The 22,022-nt window shown below is 40.2% G+C and overlaps 1 protein-coding gene across 1 annotated transcript in view; it reads right to left on the reverse strand.

Annotated features, from left to right (window-relative positions):
• Nucleotides 1-22,022, reverse strand: part of Dnm1l (dynamin 1-like) — a 44,628-nt gene that overhangs the window by 21,929 nt on the left and 677 nt on the right. Inside the window, exons 2-8 of the mRNA XM_013033409.1 lie at nt 11,704-11,851; nt 8,867-8,905; nt 7,246-7,292; nt 6,546-6,617; nt 4,539-4,625; nt 1,479-1,641; nt 440-560 (exon numbers count right to left, since the gene is read on the reverse strand). Coding sequence (XP_012888863.1) covers nt 440-560; nt 1,479-1,641; nt 4,539-4,625; nt 6,546-6,617; nt 7,246-7,292; nt 8,867-8,905; nt 11,704-11,851 — 677 coding nt within the window. The remainder of the gene's footprint in view (nt 1-439; nt 561-1,478; nt 1,642-4,538; nt 4,626-6,545; nt 6,618-7,245; nt 7,293-8,866; nt 8,906-11,703; nt 11,852-22,022) is intronic.

Genomic DNA, 22,022 nt, shown 5'->3' on the forward strand with positions numbered 1-22,022 from the left:
TCTACCACTTAAGCCACAGCGCCACTTCCGGCTTTTTTCTTTTTGCTTATGTGGTGCTGAGGAATCGAACTCAGGGCCTCATGCATGCAAGTCAAGCACTCTACTGAGCCACCTTCCCAACCCCAACCTCAAACTTTCTTGACTGGGTAAAAACTAAGTAATACTTTTTTCCAGTGCCCCTTACAGCTTACATAATAGGCAAGCATTCTTGAAGCCCCATGATTAAATTATATTCCATTTTGTGCCACTATTTTAGAAACAATTTCTACTAGCACTGTCTACAAGAGATTTTAGTGAATCTCTTTTCTGTATTTAAAGTAATACATTCCCCAGCAGTACCAACATTACAGAAGACGAGGAAAATTAAGGTAGAAGTGATTTGAGATTGATACTTTTGAAATGAGAATGTATAATTCACGCCCCGCTCTTGAATGCTGACCTGTTGACCACGCCAATGATGCCAAGCTTTACTGGAATGACTCTCCCCATCAACACATCCATGGCATCAGTGCCTGCGTCCATCAGGTCAAGCTTAGTGATCACAGCCAGGGTTCTGCGACCTGGCCAAGGTAAGAAAGAAAACAGCATGTTAAATAAACCTGTTAGCTCAGTACTAACATGTTCTAACAATATTTTTATTTGAAATTCTTTGAAGCAGGAAAATAAAAATATGACACAGCCTTCAGACCCTCCAAAGATTTAAAAAAATAAGGCAAATATTAAAAGCAACAATAATCACTCACTCACAGGCTAACATTTTATATAGACATGAAATCCCTCTCTCTTTAGTAAAGAATCACTGAAAAGCAGTATGAACTAATTCTTGGAGTTAACAAATGCTTCCTAAAAAGATTTTACCTTTACTTCTAAGAATCCACTATGCCTTGAGCATTGTCTGAATGTGTTCTATCTCTATAGAATGTAGAAAACATCATTCTTTCCTGGACCAGAATAATCTACATTAATTACCAACTATGAGTTATTTTTTCTTACAAAATCACCATTCACAAATCTCAGACATTTTATTTACACAAAACCACAGTATTGTTAGCATCCTTAGATAGCTATTGCAAATACACACATTATATAAAGTATTTTTACCTACTTTTCCATCAAATCTCTACTTGAAATTATAAGGAAAATGGAAAAATATATTATTTTTTAATTTGTGTTAGCTAAAAGCCACTCCTTTTTATAAATACAAGTTCTCTTTTTGCTTGTGCCAGTAATAGGGCTTGAACTCAGGGCTTGGGCACTGACCCTAGATTTTTCACTCAAAGTGAGTGCTCTACCACTTGTGCCACACCTCCTTTTGGCTTTTTGATAATTAAAGGAAGTCTCAGACTTGCTGCCTGAGCTTGTTTCAAACCTCGAGTCTCAGATCTCAGGATTACAGGTGTGAGGCACCACAGGTTTCTTAAGGGTTTATCTGTCACTGTGCATCAAGCATCTCATTCAATATCAACGTCTGTTCTTACCATCTGGATCTACCTCTCTTGAAATTTTCAGTGCCTCTGATGTTGCCATATCTGTATTAGCAGCAGTGACGGCAAGGATAATTGAATTGGGGTTGCTGATGAATCGAAGAATGAGCTCTCTGATTTGAAGCTCTATGTCCTTAGGTTGATCACCTACAGGCACCTAAACCAAAGAGATGAGCAAGGTGCTAATGATACACATCAACTCAAAGCATTTTTCCCAGTTAATGCACAGAAAATAGGTATTTCACCTTTTTTTTTTTTGCCAGTCCTGGGGCTTAAACTGGGCATGGGTGCTATTCCTGAGCTTCTTTTGCTAAAGGCTAGTATTCTACCACTTGAGCCACAGTGCTACTTCTGGCTACTTTTTTTTTAGTAGTAGTTATTGGAGATAAGAGTCTCACAGAGGGGAGGGGGGAGGCTGGGAAGGGATGTGAAGGGTAAACAAAAGGAGGAGGCTGCAATGCTTGGTAAGAAATGTACGCATTATCCTGCCCATGTAATTGTAACCCCTCTGTACAGTATCTTCACAAATAAAATTAAAAGAAAAAAAAAGAGTCTCACAGACTTTCAAGCCCTGGCTGGCTTCGAACTGTGATCCTCAGATCTCTGCCTCCTGAGTAGCCAGGATTATAGGTATAAGCCACTGGCACCTGGCATTTTTATTTTTACGTTTTATTTTTGCCAGTCCTGGAGCTTGAACTCAGGCAGTGTCCTTGAGCCTCTCTGTGCTCAAGGCTAGCGCTCTACCAAGAGCCACAGCACACTTTCAGCTTTTTCTGTTTATGTGGTACTGAGGAATCGAACCCAGGGCTTCATGCATACTTGGCAAGCACTTTACCGCTGTCATTATTCCCAGTCCTGGCATTTTAAAATAATTAAATTCATAATACACTAGGGGCATATGTAGGAAGTTTCAAAATGTAATTCCTGCAAATTTTAAAAGTTTACTCCTGCATAAATGTGTACTGCACACAATCCTGTGTTGATTGGGCAATTCTAACTAGCTAGAGACAAATTCACTCATTCATTCATTCAACAAGTGTTAACTGGCAGCCTACTATATTTCAGGCACTCTTTCATATATACTAGATTATATTACAATAGTAAATTTAGACAATGTAAAGGTTTTGACCTTTTAGAGATTATGTTTGGTGACAAGAGATAGATAATACAGAAAATCAGGTAGTAAAGGATTATAATAGGAGGTTAAGCAGTGATTTCAGAGGATTCTGCTTTTAAGTTATTGTTTTTACTTACATTATGCTTTTAAATAGAGTGATTATGCTTTTACATAGAGACACTGACACTTGAAAAATAAACAGAAATTAAAGGGAATAAGAGAGAGGTGAATGCAGGTATTTGAGAAAGAACATTCCACCGAGCGCTGGTGGCTCAAACCTGTAATCCTAGCGACTCAGGAGGCTGAGATCTGAGGATCACAGTTCAAAGCCAGCCTGGGCAGGAAACTCCATGAGACTCTTATTTCCAATAAACCACTCAGGAAAACCAGAAATGATGCTGTGGCTCAAGTAGTAGAGCACTAGATTTGAGGTGAAGAGCTGAGGGACAGCACCCAAGCCCAGAGTTCAAGCCCCACGCACGACCAACCAAAAAAAAAAGAAGAAAGAAAGAACGAACATTCTACATTTGGGTAAGCTGCAAGAGCAGGAAGCTAAAGCACAAGTTAGATGAGGAAACACAGACATATCACGTAGATAGTTTGTGTCTCTGTAAAAATTCAGACTTGTGATAAGTAGAGAAGGAAGCCACTAGAAAGACTTACAGCCAAGAAATGACACAATCTCATTTTCAATTTAATAGAATCACAATCATTGAGGTTGCTTTATTAAAAATGGATAAAAGAAGCCAGGCACTGGTGGCTCACGCCTATAATACTAGTTACATAGGAGGCTGAGATCTGAGGATCATGGTTCAAAGCCAGCCCGGGCAGGAAAGTCCCGAGACTCTCATCTCCAATAAACCACTAGAAAACCAGAAGTGGCGCTGTGGCTCAAGAGGCAGAGCACTCACCTTGAGCTGAAGAGCACAGGGACAGTGCCCAGGCCCAGGGTTCAAGCCCCATGACCAACCAAAAAAAAAAGAATATTTTTCAAAATTATATTATTATTATTGCACAAATCCAGGTGAGATGGCAGTGGCTAGGCCAGCTATGAACATGTAAGAAGTAACTGAGTTTGGACTTTCTTTTTGAGGCTCTATTATAAATGAAAGAAGAGCTAAGATGATGGCCTCCAAGTCAGGGAAGACCTGAAGGATAAAAGTCACAGATGACTGGAAACTTTTGACTAAACCAGGAGTAGAATGAAGCTGCCATTTATTGAGTCGACAAAAACTACAGAATGATCAAATCTAGTTGAAGGACAGGTTGGGAATTAGATATTAAACACATCAAGTCAGAAAAACCTAGTGAACATTCACATGTGTATGTCAAGTGGATATCTGGATAGGTATACAGGGCTGGAGATACCTGAATGTAATCAACATAGAGAAACTTCTGTATGTAAAATTGCTAAGGTTGGGCTGTGAATATGGCTTAGTGGTAGTGTTTACCTAGCATGCATGAAGGCCTGGGTTTGATTCCTCAGTACCACATACACAGAAAAAGCCAGAAGTAGCACTGTGGCTCAAGTGGGAGAGTGCTAGCCTTGAGCAAAAGAAGCTCAGAGACAGTGCCCAGGCCCCAAGTTCAAGCCCCAAGACTGGCAAACAAATAAAACAAACCAAAAAAACCCGCTAATTCATCACAATGTAAGTGTACCAGAAGAAGACAAGAGGACAAAACCTGAGCTCAAGAGCACTCATTGGTTAAGACCTGGGGGAGATAAGAAGAAACCAGCAAAAGAAACTGAAAATGAGTACTCAGTGACATTAGAGATCAGAGTGCAGAAGCAAGTAAGGAAAGTGTTCTAGGAGAAAGGAGCCTATAAAATACTACAGCAGACCAAGTATGGCTGCATACAACAGCTCACTGTTCCCGTAGGAGGTGAAAGAAAAACCCTCATTGGTTCAAGGGCGAACATGAACATGAGTCCTTACCTTGGTCATTCCTGGCAAATCCACCAGTGTCAAATTGACAACATTGGGTGAAAAAATCTTAAGATGAATTGGTTCAGGGCTTACTCCCTAAATATAAATTTGAAAACATATTAAAAATCACATTAAAAGTTCAATGAAGTATAAAACTTGAAGTATATAGAGTTAGGATGCTTTTAAACCAATTTCTAAAACTTTTCAGTAATCACAGTTCAATGAAACCTATGAGAAGACAGTCATCCATGTAACAGGCTATAACCGTGCCCCACCACATACCACAGAAATATAAATCATTATACTATTTACATTTAGAAGCATAACAATATGCAATGCCATTTCTTAAAATATGTTTACCAGACCATACTAAAAAGAACAATTTATTCTTCACTATCTAAATCTATACTATTTCTGAATTAACAGAGTAAGAAATAAATAGCAAGTTACTCAAACCAATTTGGTTCTTGATCTTTGAATGTTAAGTGGTAAGAATATATAGCATATTTCTTCAGACAACTAATTTAAAAAAAAAAACTCTTTTGAGGGGTGCCAGTATTGGGGCTCGAACAAAAATGCCAGAAGTAGCACCAGCTGGTTGTATGCTAGCCTTGGGTGAAAAGGCTAAGCAAGAATGTGAGGCACTGAATTCAAGCTCTAGTACCATTACAAATAAAAAGTAATCAGTTGTTAACATACTACCTTCATTAAAAAATAATAATAGTATTTCTCTTTATGTAAGAAAAATAGTTCTGCCAGGGCTGCAAAGGTGGCTCAGTGGTAGAATGCTTGCCTTGCATGCATGAGGCCCTGGGTTCGATTCCTCAGCACCACATAAGCAAAAAGAAAAAAGCTGAAAGTGGCCGCTGTGGCTCAAGTGATAGAGCCTGCTAGCCTTGAGCTGAAGAGCTGAGGGACAGCGCCCAGGCCCAGAGTTCAGGCCCCACAACTGGACCCCCAAAAGAAAGAAAAAAGAAAAATAGTTCTGCAAAATACATGTACCTTAGGAATTACAAAATGCTTCCTCAATTAAGAGTACAATCAATCAACCAGAAAAAAGATAACTCATTTTGGGCACCAGTGGCTCATGCCTGTAATCCTAACTACTCCGGAGACTGAGATCTGAGGATCACAGTTCAAAGCCAGCCCAGGAAGGAAAGTCCATGAGACTATTATCTCCAATAAACTACTCAGAAAAAGCCAGAAGTGGCAATGTGGCTTAAGTGCTAGAGCAATAGCCTTGAGCACAAAGAGGCCCAAAGACCAGGCCCAGGCCCTGAGTTCAAGGCCCAGCACTGCCCCCCCAAAAAAAAACAAAGTTAACTCACAATAACAGTATTATACAGCATAATTATAATTTAAAGTGCTATGTACATGACAGGGTTAAGAAAAACATAAGTATGAGCTGGGCACCGGTGCTCACGCCTATAATCCTAGTTACACAGGAGGCTGAGATCTGAGGATCGCGGTTCAAAGCCAGCCCCGGCAGGAAAGTCCGTGAGACTCTGCTCTCCAATAAACCATTAGAAAACGGGAAGTGGCACTATGGCTCAAGCGGTAGAGCACTTGCCTTGAGCTGTAGAGCGCAGGGACAGCACCCAAGCCCAGAGTTCAAGCCCCAAGACCGACCAAAAAAAAAAAAAAGAAAGAAAAATATAAGTGTGAAATATTTGACATACATAAAAGTTCTGAGGAACAAAGGGTTTTTTTTGTTGTTGTTTTCTTCATGTTGCTTGGGACCAAATCCAGGGACTTGCACGTACTAAGCATTGTTGGTCTCACTGTAAATATAGCCCAGGCTGGTCACAAACTTGATCCTTCTATCTCCATCTCCCATGTGTTGAGATTACAAGTGAGTGGCAAAATACCTAGTGCCAAGAGATCTTAAGCAAAGTTTTTATGTTTGTGAAAACATATTATTTCAAAGATCAAGATTATGAATTATATTATCTACAGAAAACCTTCAGTATTCTATTTACTGATGTTTATGCCTTCCAGGTCTAAATAGATGCTTACCTTGTTATTTCCTGAAATTCTTTCTGTTTCATTCTCAATTTCTTGTCGAATTTCGTCAAAATCTGTGTAAAGCTAAACACACAAAGCAAATAAAAACTACAAAATTCAAAGTGAGATCAAAAGTTCTTAATTGATGGTTTGAGTGTCCATAAATGTCAAGGATGTCTATGCATTTGCTGCAGGAAATTAGCAAATAAATTCTGATGCATATTTTTCTAAGCCATTAACTCATAGTTGTTTGTTTCTACAACACTTAAGAATCTCCAAGTTAAACAGACTCCATCTGAAGATTATTGTTAGAAGATTATGGTTAGAACTATATGGTTAGAAATGTTACTGAGACATAATTATTTCTCAAGGGAACAGTTGCTTCAAAGTAACATAACACATTGCCAATGACAAGAAACCAAATTATGGGCTGGGAAGGTGGCTCAGTGGTAGAGTGCTTGCCTTGCATGCATGAGGCCCTGGGTTCGACTCCTCAGCACCACATAAGCAAAAAGAAAAAAGCTGGAAGTGGCGCTGTGGCTCAAGTGGTAGAGCACTAGCCTTGAGCTGAAGAGCTGAGGGACAGCGCCCAGGCCCAGACAGAGTTCAGGTCCCACGACTGGACCCAAAATAAAAAAAGAAAGAAACTAAATTATCTGCTAATTTTACAAAATGGTATTTTCAACACGTTATGTCATTATATCTTAAATACCTTATTTTTGGTGTGAAGAAATTTACCCCATTCTTCAGCTTCTACACCTAGAAAAAAAAAGAAAAAACTCATATACTGAAAACTACAAAAAGTATTTTTTTATAGTTAGGAATTCAAAATGGCTGTACAATAAATTGTTATTTGTTCCTATTTTGCCACTAACTATAAGTTAACAATGTTCGATGAAAATTGTTATTTGTTCCTATGTTGCCACTAACTACAAATTTAAAAGTTTAACATCTTCTAAACTATATATTTAACATTTAAAAAACCAGTGCCCTGGGGCTGGGAAGATGGCTAAGTGGTAGAGCGCTTGCCTTGCATGCCTGAGGCCCTGGGTTCGAATCCTCAGCACCATATAAGCAAAAAAAGAAAAAAGCCGGAAGTGGCACTGTGGCTCAAGTGGTAGAGCGCTAGCCTTGAGCTGAAGAGCTGAGGGACAGCGCCCAGGCCCAGAGTTCAGGGCCCACGAATGGACAAAAAAAAACCAGTGCCCTGTACTTCAAATAAGGAACTTCAGGTAGCATCACTCACAAATTTTTCTACCACTTGAAATCTAGATTTTATAGATTATATTTTGTTCACTTCCTATTCTGTTTATACTTACACTTAAGTTACCCGGTAAGAAAAATGAAGAACCCTACTGAATAATGCAAAAAGCACCTATACAAGATTGGTGCGCATCACACATTGTGAATATTTGCAATATATGAATGAAGCAGCCGAGTTTTCAGTTTTGTTGTGGTTTTAACATGGTTTCCTGGTCATCAGCTATACAATCACAATTTGCTGGCTTTAAAGAACTCTCAGTGGTACAACTTCTGTCATATTCTCCAATGGAACTAAGGTAGGAAGAAATGAAATGGAGGAAGAAGGAAAAACCCTTGGTGAGTTGGTACTCTCCATTGAGTTTCCAGTCACAGGTCTGTTCCCCCTGACCTTTTTTTTTTTTTTAAAAAAAAAAGAAAATATGTTCACTGTGTATACTGTGTGAAGTGATCTAGAACTTTGTTTTTCCTTGAGAAATCAGAAATGTTTAATTGTAGAAAAGGTAATCTAACTTTACACCTCTCCCAAGTATAGTGATTTTGCCCTGGCCAAACCCCAATTCTTAACAAGTTAAGAATATTGAATGATGCACATCTGTACCTGAAATCAAAATCAAAACCACTACATGGCAATTATATAAATATTTATCAATGAAAAGGTGGCTTGATTATTTTGTGGAATAAAGGTAAATAAAATTGGGTCCTCTTTGCAAGTAAAGTTCTCACCGACCTGAAGCATAGTACCTTCTTCCAAGAAGTCTCATTGGAGGGCAGGAGTAATCTAGGTGGATAGAACTCACAGAAGCAGGACTACATACCAACACGGTATGTTTGATTCATCTTACATAAAGAAGGTCTAGCTTCACAAGCATGTTTTGGAAAATAAAAATGAAATAAAGTACATTCACCACTAAAAAAGCTTGCATTCTGATGACAAAAACCACTAAAACCTGTAAGGTGGGTAGGCAAATAAAAATGGAAGAAAAAAATGCACACAGCCTGTAAGAGTACATAAGCACACATGCAGGCAGAATAAGAGAAAGAAGGGCCAGAAACAAATGGAGAAAGGGAACCTTTAGAAAGGTGTCTTGAGTTTTTCCATGAGGCAGGGTCTGTAGTTAAAGAGAAACAGCACAGAATGGTAAGTTTAGCTTATCCCTAAAACTGTTAACTTTTTAAAAGAATAAAATGTCTAGAAACATTACATTTCAAATGCACACAGCATTCAATTATTCAAAATTTACAACTAGAATTAGAGGGAACTATGTACTTCTAAGTAATTTCCCTACATACTATACTGATACCTCAATTACCCCAGAGAGATGGCAGAAAGATTGTTGCATGATGCTGAGTTTTCCTGACAACTGACTTGTGCATATTCAAACACTAAAATATTTCATCTAGTTTTTATAGGCCTATAATTAAAATTGATTATATTTCTCTAAACCACCTAAAATGTTCTGCCCTTAAGATATTATTGGTAATTTAGGCCTTTACTACATTATAAGGCAAAACCCTCGTGGGCTTAATTTATAATCCCTATGCAAAAAGGATTTTTCTGTTCTTGTTCTTTGGGCACTTTCTGCTTAGTTTCCTCCTGTGCTCTCACTGTCAGGCTATCAAAACAGTTCATACTTTATACGGTAATTTGCTTCTTGATTTCTAATTTCCTCTAGGTTAGAATGACTTATAGTAAGGTAGAACTGCTTCTCCCAAGAAGAAATTATCGCTAATTAAGAAACTTAAGAATTATCCCAGAATAAAATATAAAATTTAGTACTCAAATTTATGAAACCTGTGTTATTGCTAGCTGTTATTTAAGTGGAGGAAAATCTCTCTCTCTCTCTCTCTCTCTCCCCCTCTCCCTTTCTCTCTCTCTCTCTCTCTCTCTCTCTCTCACACACACACACACACACACACACACACAAAGCAATAAACTTGGGGGAAATATATATACCTGTGTGTGTGTGCGCGTGCGTGCACACATGCGTGCATGTGTGTGTGTATGCAGATAAAGATATGCAAATCTACTGACCCATGAGCAAGAAGAGACATCAACAAAATGCAGTGGACACACAGCAGAGATACCAGGGAGCTAACTCACATACAGCTGAAATGCACCTCTTTCCTAACAAGCAAAGTTTTATCTTAAGGAAACACTGGCTGCATCTACCAAGAGCTTGAGACAAAAAGTTAAAAGAGATCTAATGCTATATAGTTTTCATGGCCTGAATTTAAAATATTTGAGCCGGGCACCAGTGGCTAACACCTCTAATCATAGCTATTCAGGAGGCTGAAATCTGAGGATTACAGTTCGAAGCCAGCCAGGGCTGGCTCCCTGAAGCTATCTTCAATTAATCACAGAAAAAGCTGAAAGTGAAGTGGTAAGAGTGCCAGCATTGAGCAAATGGAACTCAGGGACAACACCCAGGCCCAGAGTTCAAGCCCCAGAACTAATTAAAATAAAATAAATAAAATAAAATATTTCATGAATTTGTTTGAATTTAAAATGACTAAATTCAAGGTTTAGAATTTCAGTTAAGAACTATTACAAAAATGCAGCATGATTCATAATACAGCAAGAACACGTCTAATAGAATTAAAAATTTCCTCCATATCTCTGGCAGTATGGCTGGAAAATACCATTTGCTAGCTTCATTCACTTGCTTCAGTGATTCTAGAGTCATAGTGAATGCTCATGACAGCATTCCCCACTTTAAACACAAAACAAGCATCAACTCCTATGATAAATGAAAAAACAACAACAACAAAAACAACCAAATACAAAAACTCCAGTAGCATCAATTTTGTCAATATATCATCTCATCTTATTTGAAGAAGCAAAATGAAGCTGCAGGAAAATAAATCTATGCAGATAAGAAACAGACACAGTATTCTGCTGCAAAAGCCACTTAACAATTAAGGCAATTTTTAAAGACTTTTTTAATAAAAGAAAATCTAAGCCAGGCACTGAACTAAATTAGAATATTAGATGCAGTACTCTAGAACATTTAAACTCATTATGTATGACTAACATAGTATACACATTTTATAAGCAACTTAAACTCTAATAGATAACATTTCTTAAAATGCCTTTTTAATTCTTTAAAATTTTGCTATATACAAAAATGCATGGTTTCTTATTTGCATATTCTAGGCCTACTTTTCATATAACATATTTAAGAAAGAGCCTAACTCAGTTTAGCTAGAGTCTAAACCTGAACATGGCAGAGAAGATCTTCAAAATGAAGGTGTTGTATACATTTAAAGTAAAAACTAATAGTAATTTTAAATTAAAAGTTTAAATAATAACCCACGCCAATGAAGGGAAATGAAAACTAGCAGGTATGTGGTGAGACAAGGAAAGGGAAAGTGAGTTAACAATTCTAAGCTAACTAACAGTCAGCTCAATTTAAAATGAAAATTTCAGCTAGAATCTAAATGACTTAAGTTGCAAATTAAAGTAGAAACCAAAAACATCAGTACTTAGAGGAGCAAGGCCTGGAGGCACATACTCCCAGCACCAGGGATGCTGAGATGCGAGAATCATGAGTCTAACAGGATAGCCTAGGCTACAGAATAAGAACCTGCCTTAAAAACTAAAACAAAATCCTTTTTCTTTAAAATAATGGATTAATTACTATGCACTCTGTCACTGGGTCCTTTATTAAATACCACCAATAAGTTTATAAAGCTGAATCACTCAGGACTATTCCCATCAAGTTCATTCATAAAAACAACAAAAATTACTTTCTTATATTCAGAAACTGTTGTACAACTTCTTTCCACAGGAATTCAGATCTTGCTATAGCCATTAATAATTTCCAATTAACTAATCAAATCATATCTTAGAAACACACCAAAAATGAATAGTTTTTAGATCATTCTTATCCCCAATTGTAATATTTACCATTCTCTTCTCCTGATGTTTTTCGCTTATCCTCTGGTGAGACGTGGACCAGCTGCAGAATAAGAGGCCTCCGGGTGACAATGCCAGTGCCTCGAGGAAGCAGATCCCGCCCCACTAGGCTCTCCAGCACTGAGCTCTTTCCACTGCTCTGAAAATACAACATACAACAAAACAAGTTTAACAAGTTTTTCTGTTAAGACTATACTAACAAAGAAGCAAAGGTTTTCTAAAGGAAAACAGCAGAGACTTGTAAAATGAAATTGAGTTATTCTTATGATATTATTATTCCCTTTTTTTTGGGGGGGGGGGCGGTTGTGGGGCCTGAACTCTGGGCCTGGGCGCTGTCCTTCAGCTCTTCAGCTCAAGGCTAGCGCTCTACCACTTGAGCCACAGCGCCACTTCCGGCTTTTTTTCCTTTTGCTTATATGGTGCTGAGGAATCGAATCCAGGGCCTCAGGCTTGCAAGGCAAGCGCTCTACCACTGAGCCACCTTCCCAGCCCTATTATTCCCTTTTAAGAAACAAAAAAAAAAAAAAAATAGAAGCTGGGTACTAGTGGCTCACATCTGTAATCCTAGCTACTCAGGAGGCTGAGATCTAAGGATCTCAGTTCAAAGCCAGCCCAAGCAGAAAAGTCCATGATACTCTACAATTAACTACCTTGAAAAGTCGAAAGTGGAGCTGTGACTCAAGTGGTAAAGCTTGGAGCAAAAAAGCTCAAGAGACAATGCCTAGGTCCTGTTCAAGCCCAGGATTAGCACAAAAAAAAATTAAGTAAAATAAAAGTAAAAGCCCACTCCAGCCAGGTGTCAGTGGCTCACGCCTGTAATCCAGCTACTCAGGAGGCTGAGATCTGAGGATTGCAGTTCAAAGCCAGCCTGGGTAGGAAAGTCTGTAAGACTCTTATCTCCAATAAACCACTCAGAAAACCGAATGTGGCACTATGGCTCAAGTGGTAAATTGTTTGCCTTGAGCTGAAGAGCTCAAGGACAGTACCCAGGCCCAGAGTTCAAACCCCATGTCTGACCAAAAATAAAAAACACAAAGGAAAACATGTTAGCTGGGTTCTGGTGGCTCACACCTGTAATCCTTGCTACTCAGATTTTTTATCAATTTTGATTATTAAATGTTAAACACTGGAATCTAATTCATTTCTTTTTAATAGTATGTCAATACATGCAGACTAAACAAAATATGCTTATAAGCTGCCAGATTTTTTAAAAAAAATTTCTTATGGATTCACCTATTATAAATAGAATTGGCTTCTTCAACAACTGGTTAGGTATTTGCTTTCCCCTGGTGACTTTAAACATCCAGTGTTCACACAGAATTTAAGACGCTACTGATAGCCCAGAGTTCCACAGTAGCAAAGTCACAGCTGGCCTGCTCTGAAAGTAGGGCTTACTAGCATTCCAAGGCCTTCAGCTTTGTCATCTCCACACTCCCAAAGTGGACTGCATATTCTGGAGATGTTAAGGAGTGACAGAAGTGTGTTGCCAAACTGCACAGAGTGCAGCTGGATTCACAGTGCTTTGAATTCCATCTCCAGATGTGTCCTTCCACTGAAAAGGCTTTGTTACATTTTGGCCCTTTTCCCTTGGTAACTGGTATCATGCAAGGGTGAGGAATTATAAATGGTCATTTACTCCATGCTAACCAAAGCTGATTCATTTTTTTAGCTTGTAATTTACTTTTCAGACACTTCTTGAATTATTTTGTTTGGAGGGTCCCAGCATTTACTTACGGCCTCCTAATTTGCTTGACTTTGCTTGGCTGGCACTCTACCACTTGAGCCAAGTCTCCAGACTGGGTTTTGCTGGTTATTATGGAGATAGAGTCTAACAGACTTTTTTATGCTGGCCTCAAATTGCCATCCTCTGAATCTCAGCTTCCTGAGTAGGTAGGATTACAGGTATGACCCACAAGTATCCAGCTTAATTCTTCATTTTGATATAACTGGTAACAATGGACTTCTCTTGATCTTTCAATTTATTTTGGATAATTATAGCTTTACAAAGTTCCTTAGTATTTACTTTGCTGGGATATTTCCCATAATATTCTCAAAAATACTAATCTTATATTAGATAGTTAAACTAAAATGGTTTTACCTTACAATTCAAATATTCTTTCTTAGAACAAAGTATGGATCCAAAGTTTAAGGCACTTTACAATTTGTGGTTTTAAAGTGTAGTTCTCACTGAATAATTAACCCAAATGTAACAATAAAACTAACATATCAACTGTCTAAAACGCAAACTTTTTAATGTTGCAGACCCAACAGTATTAAGGGAAGAATTTTTCTTGGTTAGGAGACAAGCTGTGTTCTCTGAATCATGAAAGAAAACAGACATTCAGAGATCCAATAAGGCTATGAACTTAAATAGCAGAACTGATATCCATTAAAAAAAAATTGTGCTTTGGCCAGGCACTAATGGCTCACACCCGTAATCCTAGCTACTCAGGAGGCTGAGCTCTGGGGACTGAGGTTCAAAGCCAGCCCTGGCAGGAAAGTCTTAATATCCAATTAACCACCAAAAAGTGAGAAAGTAGACTTTTGGTTGAAGTCATAGAGTGCTAGCCTTGAGCACAAAAGTTCAGGCACAGTGCCCAGGATTGTCACAAAAATAAGTAAAAATTTAAAATTTTCTACTTTATGAAACTAGAGGTTTAGCTCCATAGAATATGTGTTCAGTATATAAAAGGCCATGGGTTTAATCCCCAGGTCCTCCACCCCCCAAAACAAACAACCAATAAAAAGCCACACCCACTTTTTCCATAGAAGCAGAAAAGTGCCAGACCAGTGACACGAATGTGCTAAGAAACTCAGTGAATCCAAGTAGCATAAAAAAGACATCCATATGGGAACAAGCCAAAATCGAACTATTCAAAGACAAAAATGCCAATATTGAGAGCAGCAAGAGAGAAACAGAAGTGACTGATTTATCAATCGCATACAATGGAACCTCAAATAAGATCGACAGATCTGTCATCAAAAACAATATGGGGTTGTCGGGCACCGGTGGCTCACGCCTGTAATCCTAGCTACTCAGGAGGCTGAGATCTGAGGATCAAGGTTCAAAGCCAGCCCAGGCAGGAAAGTCCTTGAGACTCTTATCTCCAATAAGCCACTAGAAAACCGGAAGTGGTGCTGTGGCTCAAGTGGTAGAGCTCTCTCCTTGAACTGAAGAGCTGAGGGACAGCACTCAAGCCGAGTTCAAGCCCCATGACCAACAAAAAAAAAAGGGGGGGGGGAGTCAGAGCAGTAGGACAATTTTAATCCCAACATTCATGCAGAATGCTCATAGGCCTCAAATAACCAAAATAATCTTGAAAAACACAAAGTTGGGAGATGCATATATCTCCATTTCTGCCTTGGTTGTTTTTTAGGTAGGGGCTTGCTTTAAGCTCAGGCCAGCCTCCCTGTGATTCTATCTGGTGTTACTGGGGACAGCAGGTACATGCCACTGTGCCCAGCTTTTTTTTTTTTTTTTTTGTCAGTCGTGGGGCTTGAACTCTGGGCCTGGGCGCTGTCTCTCAGCTCTTCAGCTCAAGGCGAGCGCTCCACCACTTGAGCTACAGCGCCACTTCGGGTTTTCTGGTGGTTTATTGGAGATAGGAGTCTCAAGGTCTCTCTTGCCCGGGCTGGCTTTGAACCTCAATCCTCAGATCTCAGCCTCCTGAGTAGCTAGGATTACAGGCGTGAGCCACCAGCGCCCGGCTTTGTGCCCAGCTTTTGTGCCTCCTCTAGAGTTGGAGTCACCAGCACAGGCTGCCATGCCCAGACACTGATGGAGATGGATTCTCTTGAACTTTTGTGTCCAGGATGCCTTGAACTATGATCACCTAATTTCCACCTCCCAACGAGCTAGGATTATTGGTGTAAGCTGGCTTCATATATTCTAATTTCAAAGTTGACTATTAATCCATAGTAATCAAAACATAGGGATTAAAATATGAAAAAGAACTCAGAATCCAGATTTTCAACAATGGTACCATCACACTATTCACTGGAGAAAAAATGGTCTATTCAGAAAATAGTGCTAGTTTAACTGGATAGGCATATGTAAAAGATGAAGCTGGACTCCTACTTCAAAGAAGACAATTTTTTTTCTGGGAGGAAAAAAAAAAAACCTAAACATACAAGCTCAGGATTTGGCAATACCTTGTACAAGACAGTGTACCGCTAGCTACACTGAAGGCTGAGAATTGAGTTTTGAAGCCAGACTGAGCAAACTGAGAAGACTCTTATCTCCTATTAATTAGCAAAAAGCTGGAAGTAAATTGCGCACCAGTGGCTAACATCTGTAATCCTAGCTACTCAGGAGACTGAGGTATGAGGATCATGGTTCCAAGTCAGCAGGGACAGGGAAGTCCAAAAGGCAGGAAGCAAAGCTGTGGCTCAAGTGGTAGAATACCATCCTTGAGCCAAACAGCTAAGTGAAAGCATGAGGTCCTGACTTCAAGCCCCAGTGGACAGAGAGAGGAGGAGGAGACACAAACAAGACTTGTCAAAATTAAAAAACGTTTGTGTGCCAAAGAATACTATCAAGAAGGTGAGAAAACAACTTACAAGAAGGAGTACTTGCAAACCAAACAATGTCAAAGCATGAGTGTCTAGAACTTTGAAAATACTGTAACTTACTCTGCTGGAGTAGTTAGAGTGGTAGAACATCTGCTTTGTAAGGCCCTAAGTTCAAATCCTAGTGCCACCAAGAAAAGGGAGAAAGTTTGTGTGTGTGTGTGAGTCATGGAGCTTGAACTCTGGGCTTGGGCACTATCCCTGTGCTCTTCAGCTCAAGGCAAGTGCTCTACTACTTGAGCCACAAGCCGCTTCCAGTTTTCTGAGTGGTTTATTGGAGATAAGAGTCTCATGGACTTTCCTGCCCAGGCTGGTTTTGAACCATGATCTTGAGATCTCAGCCTCCTGAATAGCTACGATTATAGGCACAAGCCATTGGTGCCCAGTGGAGAAAGAATTCTTACAGCTCAACAATAAAAGGAAAACTCCAACAAGCACATGAAACTTTGCCCTACATCATTAGTCATTAAGGAAAGACAAAGGAAAACCACAAGGATATAATAATTTATGTATAGCTATAACCAAAAGAATCAGATAACAGCAAATGTCCATAAGGCTATAGAAAAACTGAAATCTGGGCTGGGAAGGTAGCTTAGTGGTAGAGCGCTTGCCTTGCATGCATGAGGCCCTGGGTTCGATTCCTCAGCACCACATAAGCAAAAACAGAAAAAAGCGGAAGTGGCGCTGTGGCTCAAGTGGTAGAGCGCTAGCCTTGAGCTGAAGAGCTGATGGACAGCTCTCCGGCCCAGAGTTCAGGCCCCACGACTGGACCCCCCCCCCAAAAAAGAAAGAAAGAAAGAAAGAAAAACTGAAATCCTCAGAGTACTGGGGCAAGCTGTAAAGTAATACAGGCCTGGTGGAAAAGTTGCATGACTCCCCAAAATGCTAAACTTAAGAGTTACTGTATGACCCAGCAATCTTAACTCTATGCCAAAGGGACTGGCAAATGGTATTGAACAAATATTTGAACACATAAGTAAACACAGCAACACTACTCATCATGGTTAATGGTACAAATCACCTAACTGCCCATCAGTAGATGAATAATGAATAAAATGTGGTCTATATAAATAGATTATGTAGCCATAGAAATGAACAAAATACTGACATGTGCTACAACATGATTTAAAAAGTTACACTAAGTAAAATAAGCCAGACATAAATCATCACATATTATGTAATTCCTTTCTGTGCAGTATCTAGAATAATTAAGTCCACAGAGAAAGACTGGTGTGTGCCAGGAGCTGAGGAAAGGAAAAATAGGAAATGAATGTTTTGTGGGTACGAAGTTTCTCTTCTGCTGTCAAATGTTTGGACCTAAACAGAGGTAGCAGTTTCCCATTATGAATACATAGCCACTGAACTGTCTCTATGAGTATTTCCTTTTTTTAGTATCAAATTTCATACAAGTTGATTCCTATTATCATTAAAACCCAAATCTCTTCTCCATTTTCATATTGAAATCACTGAAATAAGGCACCAAATGCAAGTGCGCTACTTCAGCAAGGCCAGGCCACAGGCTCAAGCTGGTGGCGCCTGCATTGTGCTACATGTGGTTTGGGTTACCTCCCCTCCTAAGTCTCAATTTCACAGGGATTAAATTCCCCTGGTTGAGTCACAAAAGTTGTTTTAAGTTTTATCTCCTTCACCACCTGCCAAGCATAGCAGGATCTTAAAGTATCAACCTTCTCTGTTCTTTCCACAGAGGGAAAGAGGAGGGCAGTTTATTTAGCTAAGTAACAAAAATGTGTACACTGAGAGCTATAAACATGCTCAAAACTCCTCAGCCCCTCCAGTAAGTATTATTTGGGTCATCTAAGAAGTGAAGATAGGGCTGGGAAGGTGGCTCAGTGGTAGAGTGCTTGCCTTGCATGCATGAGGCCCTGGGTTCGACTCCTCAGCACCACATAAGCAAAAAGAAAAAAGCCAGAAGTGGCACTGTGGCTCAAGTGGTAGAGCACTGGCCTTGAGCTGAAGAGCTGAGGGACAGCGCCCAGGCCCAGAGTTCAGGCCCCATGACCCGACCCCCCCCCAAAAAAAAAGAAGATTCAGTATACTGAAGAGCTGGCTAATGCTGTCTAAGAATTGATGTTTTGGAGCAAGAATGCCACCAAAATCAACGTGGTTCTGTTTTTTGTTGTTGGTTTGCCCGTCCTGGGGCTTGAACTCAAGGCCTGGGCACAGTCCCTGAGCTTCTGATAAAGGCTAGCACTCTACCACTAAGCCACATTCCCAGCCCAACATAGTTCTCTGTTCAAAGTTCTTTAATTCAACCTCTGTTGAATTTTCCTAGTACAGTTCAGTTCTAGCTCTATGAACTAACTGCATCTGAATCACCTTTGGTACTATGCAAAAAATCAAGTTTCTGCCAGGTGTCAGTGGCTCACACCTGTAATGCTATTGAGTCAGGAAGCTAAGATCTGAAGATCATGGTTGAAAAGCCAGTCCAGGCAGGAAAGTCCATTAGATTCTTTATCTCCGATTAATCACAAAAAGGAGAAAACAAAAAAGTTGAGAGTATAAAGCTAAGGGACAGTGCGCACACCTTGAGTTCCAGCCCCAGGACTGGCACAAAAAAAAGGTACATGGAGATATGATTCAGGAAATTTATTTCAAACTGATTCATATGTATGTGTGTGTGTGAGAGAGAGAGAGAAGAGAGAGAGAGAGAGAGAGAGGGAGAGAGAGAGAAAGTGAGAGAAAGAGAAAGTGAGAGAGAGAGAGAGAGAATGTATTGGTACTGGGGCTTGAACCTAGGGTCTCAAGTCCTCACTTAGCTTTTTTGTTCAAGACTAATCCATCTCAAATTAATCTGAAAAAAAAAAACAACAGATTTGTTCTTTTTTTTTTTTTTTTTGTCGGTCGTGGGGCTTGAACTCTGGGCCTGGGCGCTGTCCCTCAGCTCTTCAGCTCAAGGCTAGTGCTCTACCACTTAAGCCACAGCACCACTTCCGGCTTTTTTTCTTTTTGCTTATGTGGTGCTGAGGAGTCGAACCCAGGGCCTCAGGCATGCAAGGCAAGCGCTCTACCACTGAGCGAACTTCCCAGCCCTCTGCACAGTATCTTTACAATAAAAAATATACATTTTAAAAAAGGCTAGATTTCATCCAGTAAGGAGTTTTACCGACATCAAGAAATGACTTGCTACTAGACTGGGCACTACTGGTAACTTAATAACTTCCAATTGGGTACAGACTCTTCTTCCTTGACCATTTTGACAACTAACAGGTTTACTGCCTGAAATAAACTACTTGATTTTAAATTATTTATGCGGCTACACCTAGTGACAGCCTGGTCCTTTTACTGCTTTGTACCTAAAATGCACTGCCAAGTCCTTCTAAAGTGGGCTGGGAAGGTGGCTCAGTGGTAGAGTGCTTGCCTTGCATGCATGAGGCCCTGGGTTCGACTCCTCAGCACTACATAAGCAAAAAGAAAAAAGCTGGAAGTGGCGCTGTTGCTCAAGTGGTAGAACGCTAGCTTTGAGCTGAAGAGTTGAGGGACAGCACCCAGGCCCAGAGGTCAGGCCCCACCACCAGACCAAAAAAAAAAAAAGTCCTTCTAAAGTGCATGGAAAGTGTCTGATCCACAGCTTGACAACACTTCCAAATGACTACAGAAGAGAATTTAATTTACATCAGCTCTTCTAATTGTATTGTTTACAAATACAGAGCAATTTCGAGGATGGAAATCTAGGGCTTTAAAATATTACCTACTTACAGAAAGCAAGTCCTTCATTCAAAATATGCAGAAAGCAGTTATTACATTTCCTAGACGGAACAGAATATTTCAGTAAATATTTTATATGCCAGATATTTTAATATGTACTCAATAACAATATTGCTCATGATTTATTGTCTGATGGTAGAGAGCATAAATCATTACAGACCTTAGGTGTAACAAATACTAGAAGCCAGGCACTGGTGGCTGTAATCTTAGCTATTCAGGAGGCTGAGATCTGAGGATGGAGGTATGAAACCAGCCTAGTGAAACAAACTGGAGAGACTTATCTCCAATTAACTAGCAAAAGCAGAAGTGGAGTTGTAGCTCAAGTGACAGAGTGCTAGCTTTGAGAAAAAAAGCCAAACAAGTGGCACAAAGTGAAAATATGTGTGTATGTATGTGTGTGTATGTATGTGTGTGTGTGTGTGTGTGTGTGTTTGTAGGTAGGGTTGAGCAGAATACATATTCTTTCTTTTTTTATATTTTTGGCATAGACCAAGACTTGAACTCCTTATCTGACACTTTCATTCATTGGTTGGTGCTCTACCATGGGACCCATGCCTCCAAACCCTAACAGAATATAAATCCTGTAATAGAGCAAGAAAAATTGTTTCAAAATTAGTTTCTATTTCTCTATTTAAAGCAATAAATACATAAACACATAAAGTAAGGAAATAGGTGGTTTCTGAGTTTGCAGTACTTGGATAAACTCTAATATTCTGAACATTAAATCCCTCCATAGTTTCATTTTATAACAAGAAGTAATGATGCACCTCATGGTGAAAAAAATGGACAAATATTCCATCTTAAAAAAAAAGGCCACCATAAAGTACTTAAATCTATATACTTAGATACTCTGGAAGCCACATTTCTCCGAGCTTCAGTGAAAAAGTACTATGGTTCCTCTACAATCAAGAAAAAGCAGAGAGGAAAAAATAATAAAACTGGGCTGGGAATGTGGCTTAGTGGCAGAGTGCTTGCATACCATGCATAAAGCCCTGGATTCAATTCCTTGGTGCCACATAAACAGAAAAGGCCTGAAGTGGTGCTGTGGCTCAAGTGGTAGAGTGCTAGCCTTGAGCAAAAGCTCAGGGACAGGGCCCAGGCCCTGAGTTCAAGCCCCAGAACTGGCTAAAAACAACAACAACAAAAAAACCACCCTTTTGTCTTCTAGTTACATTTTTGTCATTCTAGATACATTTCCTTAACATCTCTAAGCAGATAATAATACATCAATTATAGTTACAGAAACTGTGTGTGTGTGTGTGTGTGTGATCCAACATGAAAAGGCCAAAGAACCTGATGCCAAAAATTGTGTGTATGTGTGAGAGTGAGAGACCCAACAAGGAAAGGCCAGAGAACTTGATGAGAGAAGGGGAGGGGGGAAAGAAGAGGGGGGGAGGGAGAGGAAGAGGAAGGAGGAGAGGAGAGAGGGAGAGAGAGAGGGAGAGAGAGACAAGGGTAGGGCAGGAGGGAAAGAAAGACAGAGGGGGGAAGAGCGAGGGAGGGAGAGAGGGGGGAAGGAGAGGGGGAGAGAGATGTGGAGGGAGAAAGGGGGGGAAGGGAAGGAGGGGGAAGGAGTGTTTGTGTCCTTAGAGGGAAAAGCCTGTGTGTGTGTGTGTGTGTGTGTGTAAAGCCAGTGTGTGTGTGTGTGTGTGTGAGAGAGTGAGAGTGAGAGAGAGAGAGAGAGAGAGAGTCCTAACATGGAAAAGCCAGAGACCTGGTGCCAAATTCAGGTCACAACCCCCAAAACTGTGAGAGGCCAAAACACAGACCACGTAGAAAACCTAGCTATTCCCACAGGACCCAGTGCTGTGGGATTTGGGGCATTTTTTTTTCTTTCCCCGCCCAGCTCGGCGGTTTTTTTGGGTTGCAAGCCCCTGGGGGGCACAGGGCCTCGCAGCTCCGCACTCCCCGGGCCAGAAGACGGGGGAGACGGGGCCGCCTCGCCCCCACCGCCCGGCCCACCGGCGCGTCCCCCAGGTGCCCTTGGAAGAGGCGGCCGCGAACCGAGCCGCACC

The sequence above is a fragment of the Dipodomys ordii genome, unplaced genomic scaffold, assembly GCF_000151885.1.
Source record: "Dipodomys ordii isolate 6190 unplaced genomic scaffold, Dord_2.0 Scaffold167, whole genome shotgun sequence".
In the NCBI taxonomy this organism is placed as follows: domain Eukaryota; kingdom Metazoa; phylum Chordata; class Mammalia; order Rodentia; family Heteromyidae; genus Dipodomys; species Dipodomys ordii.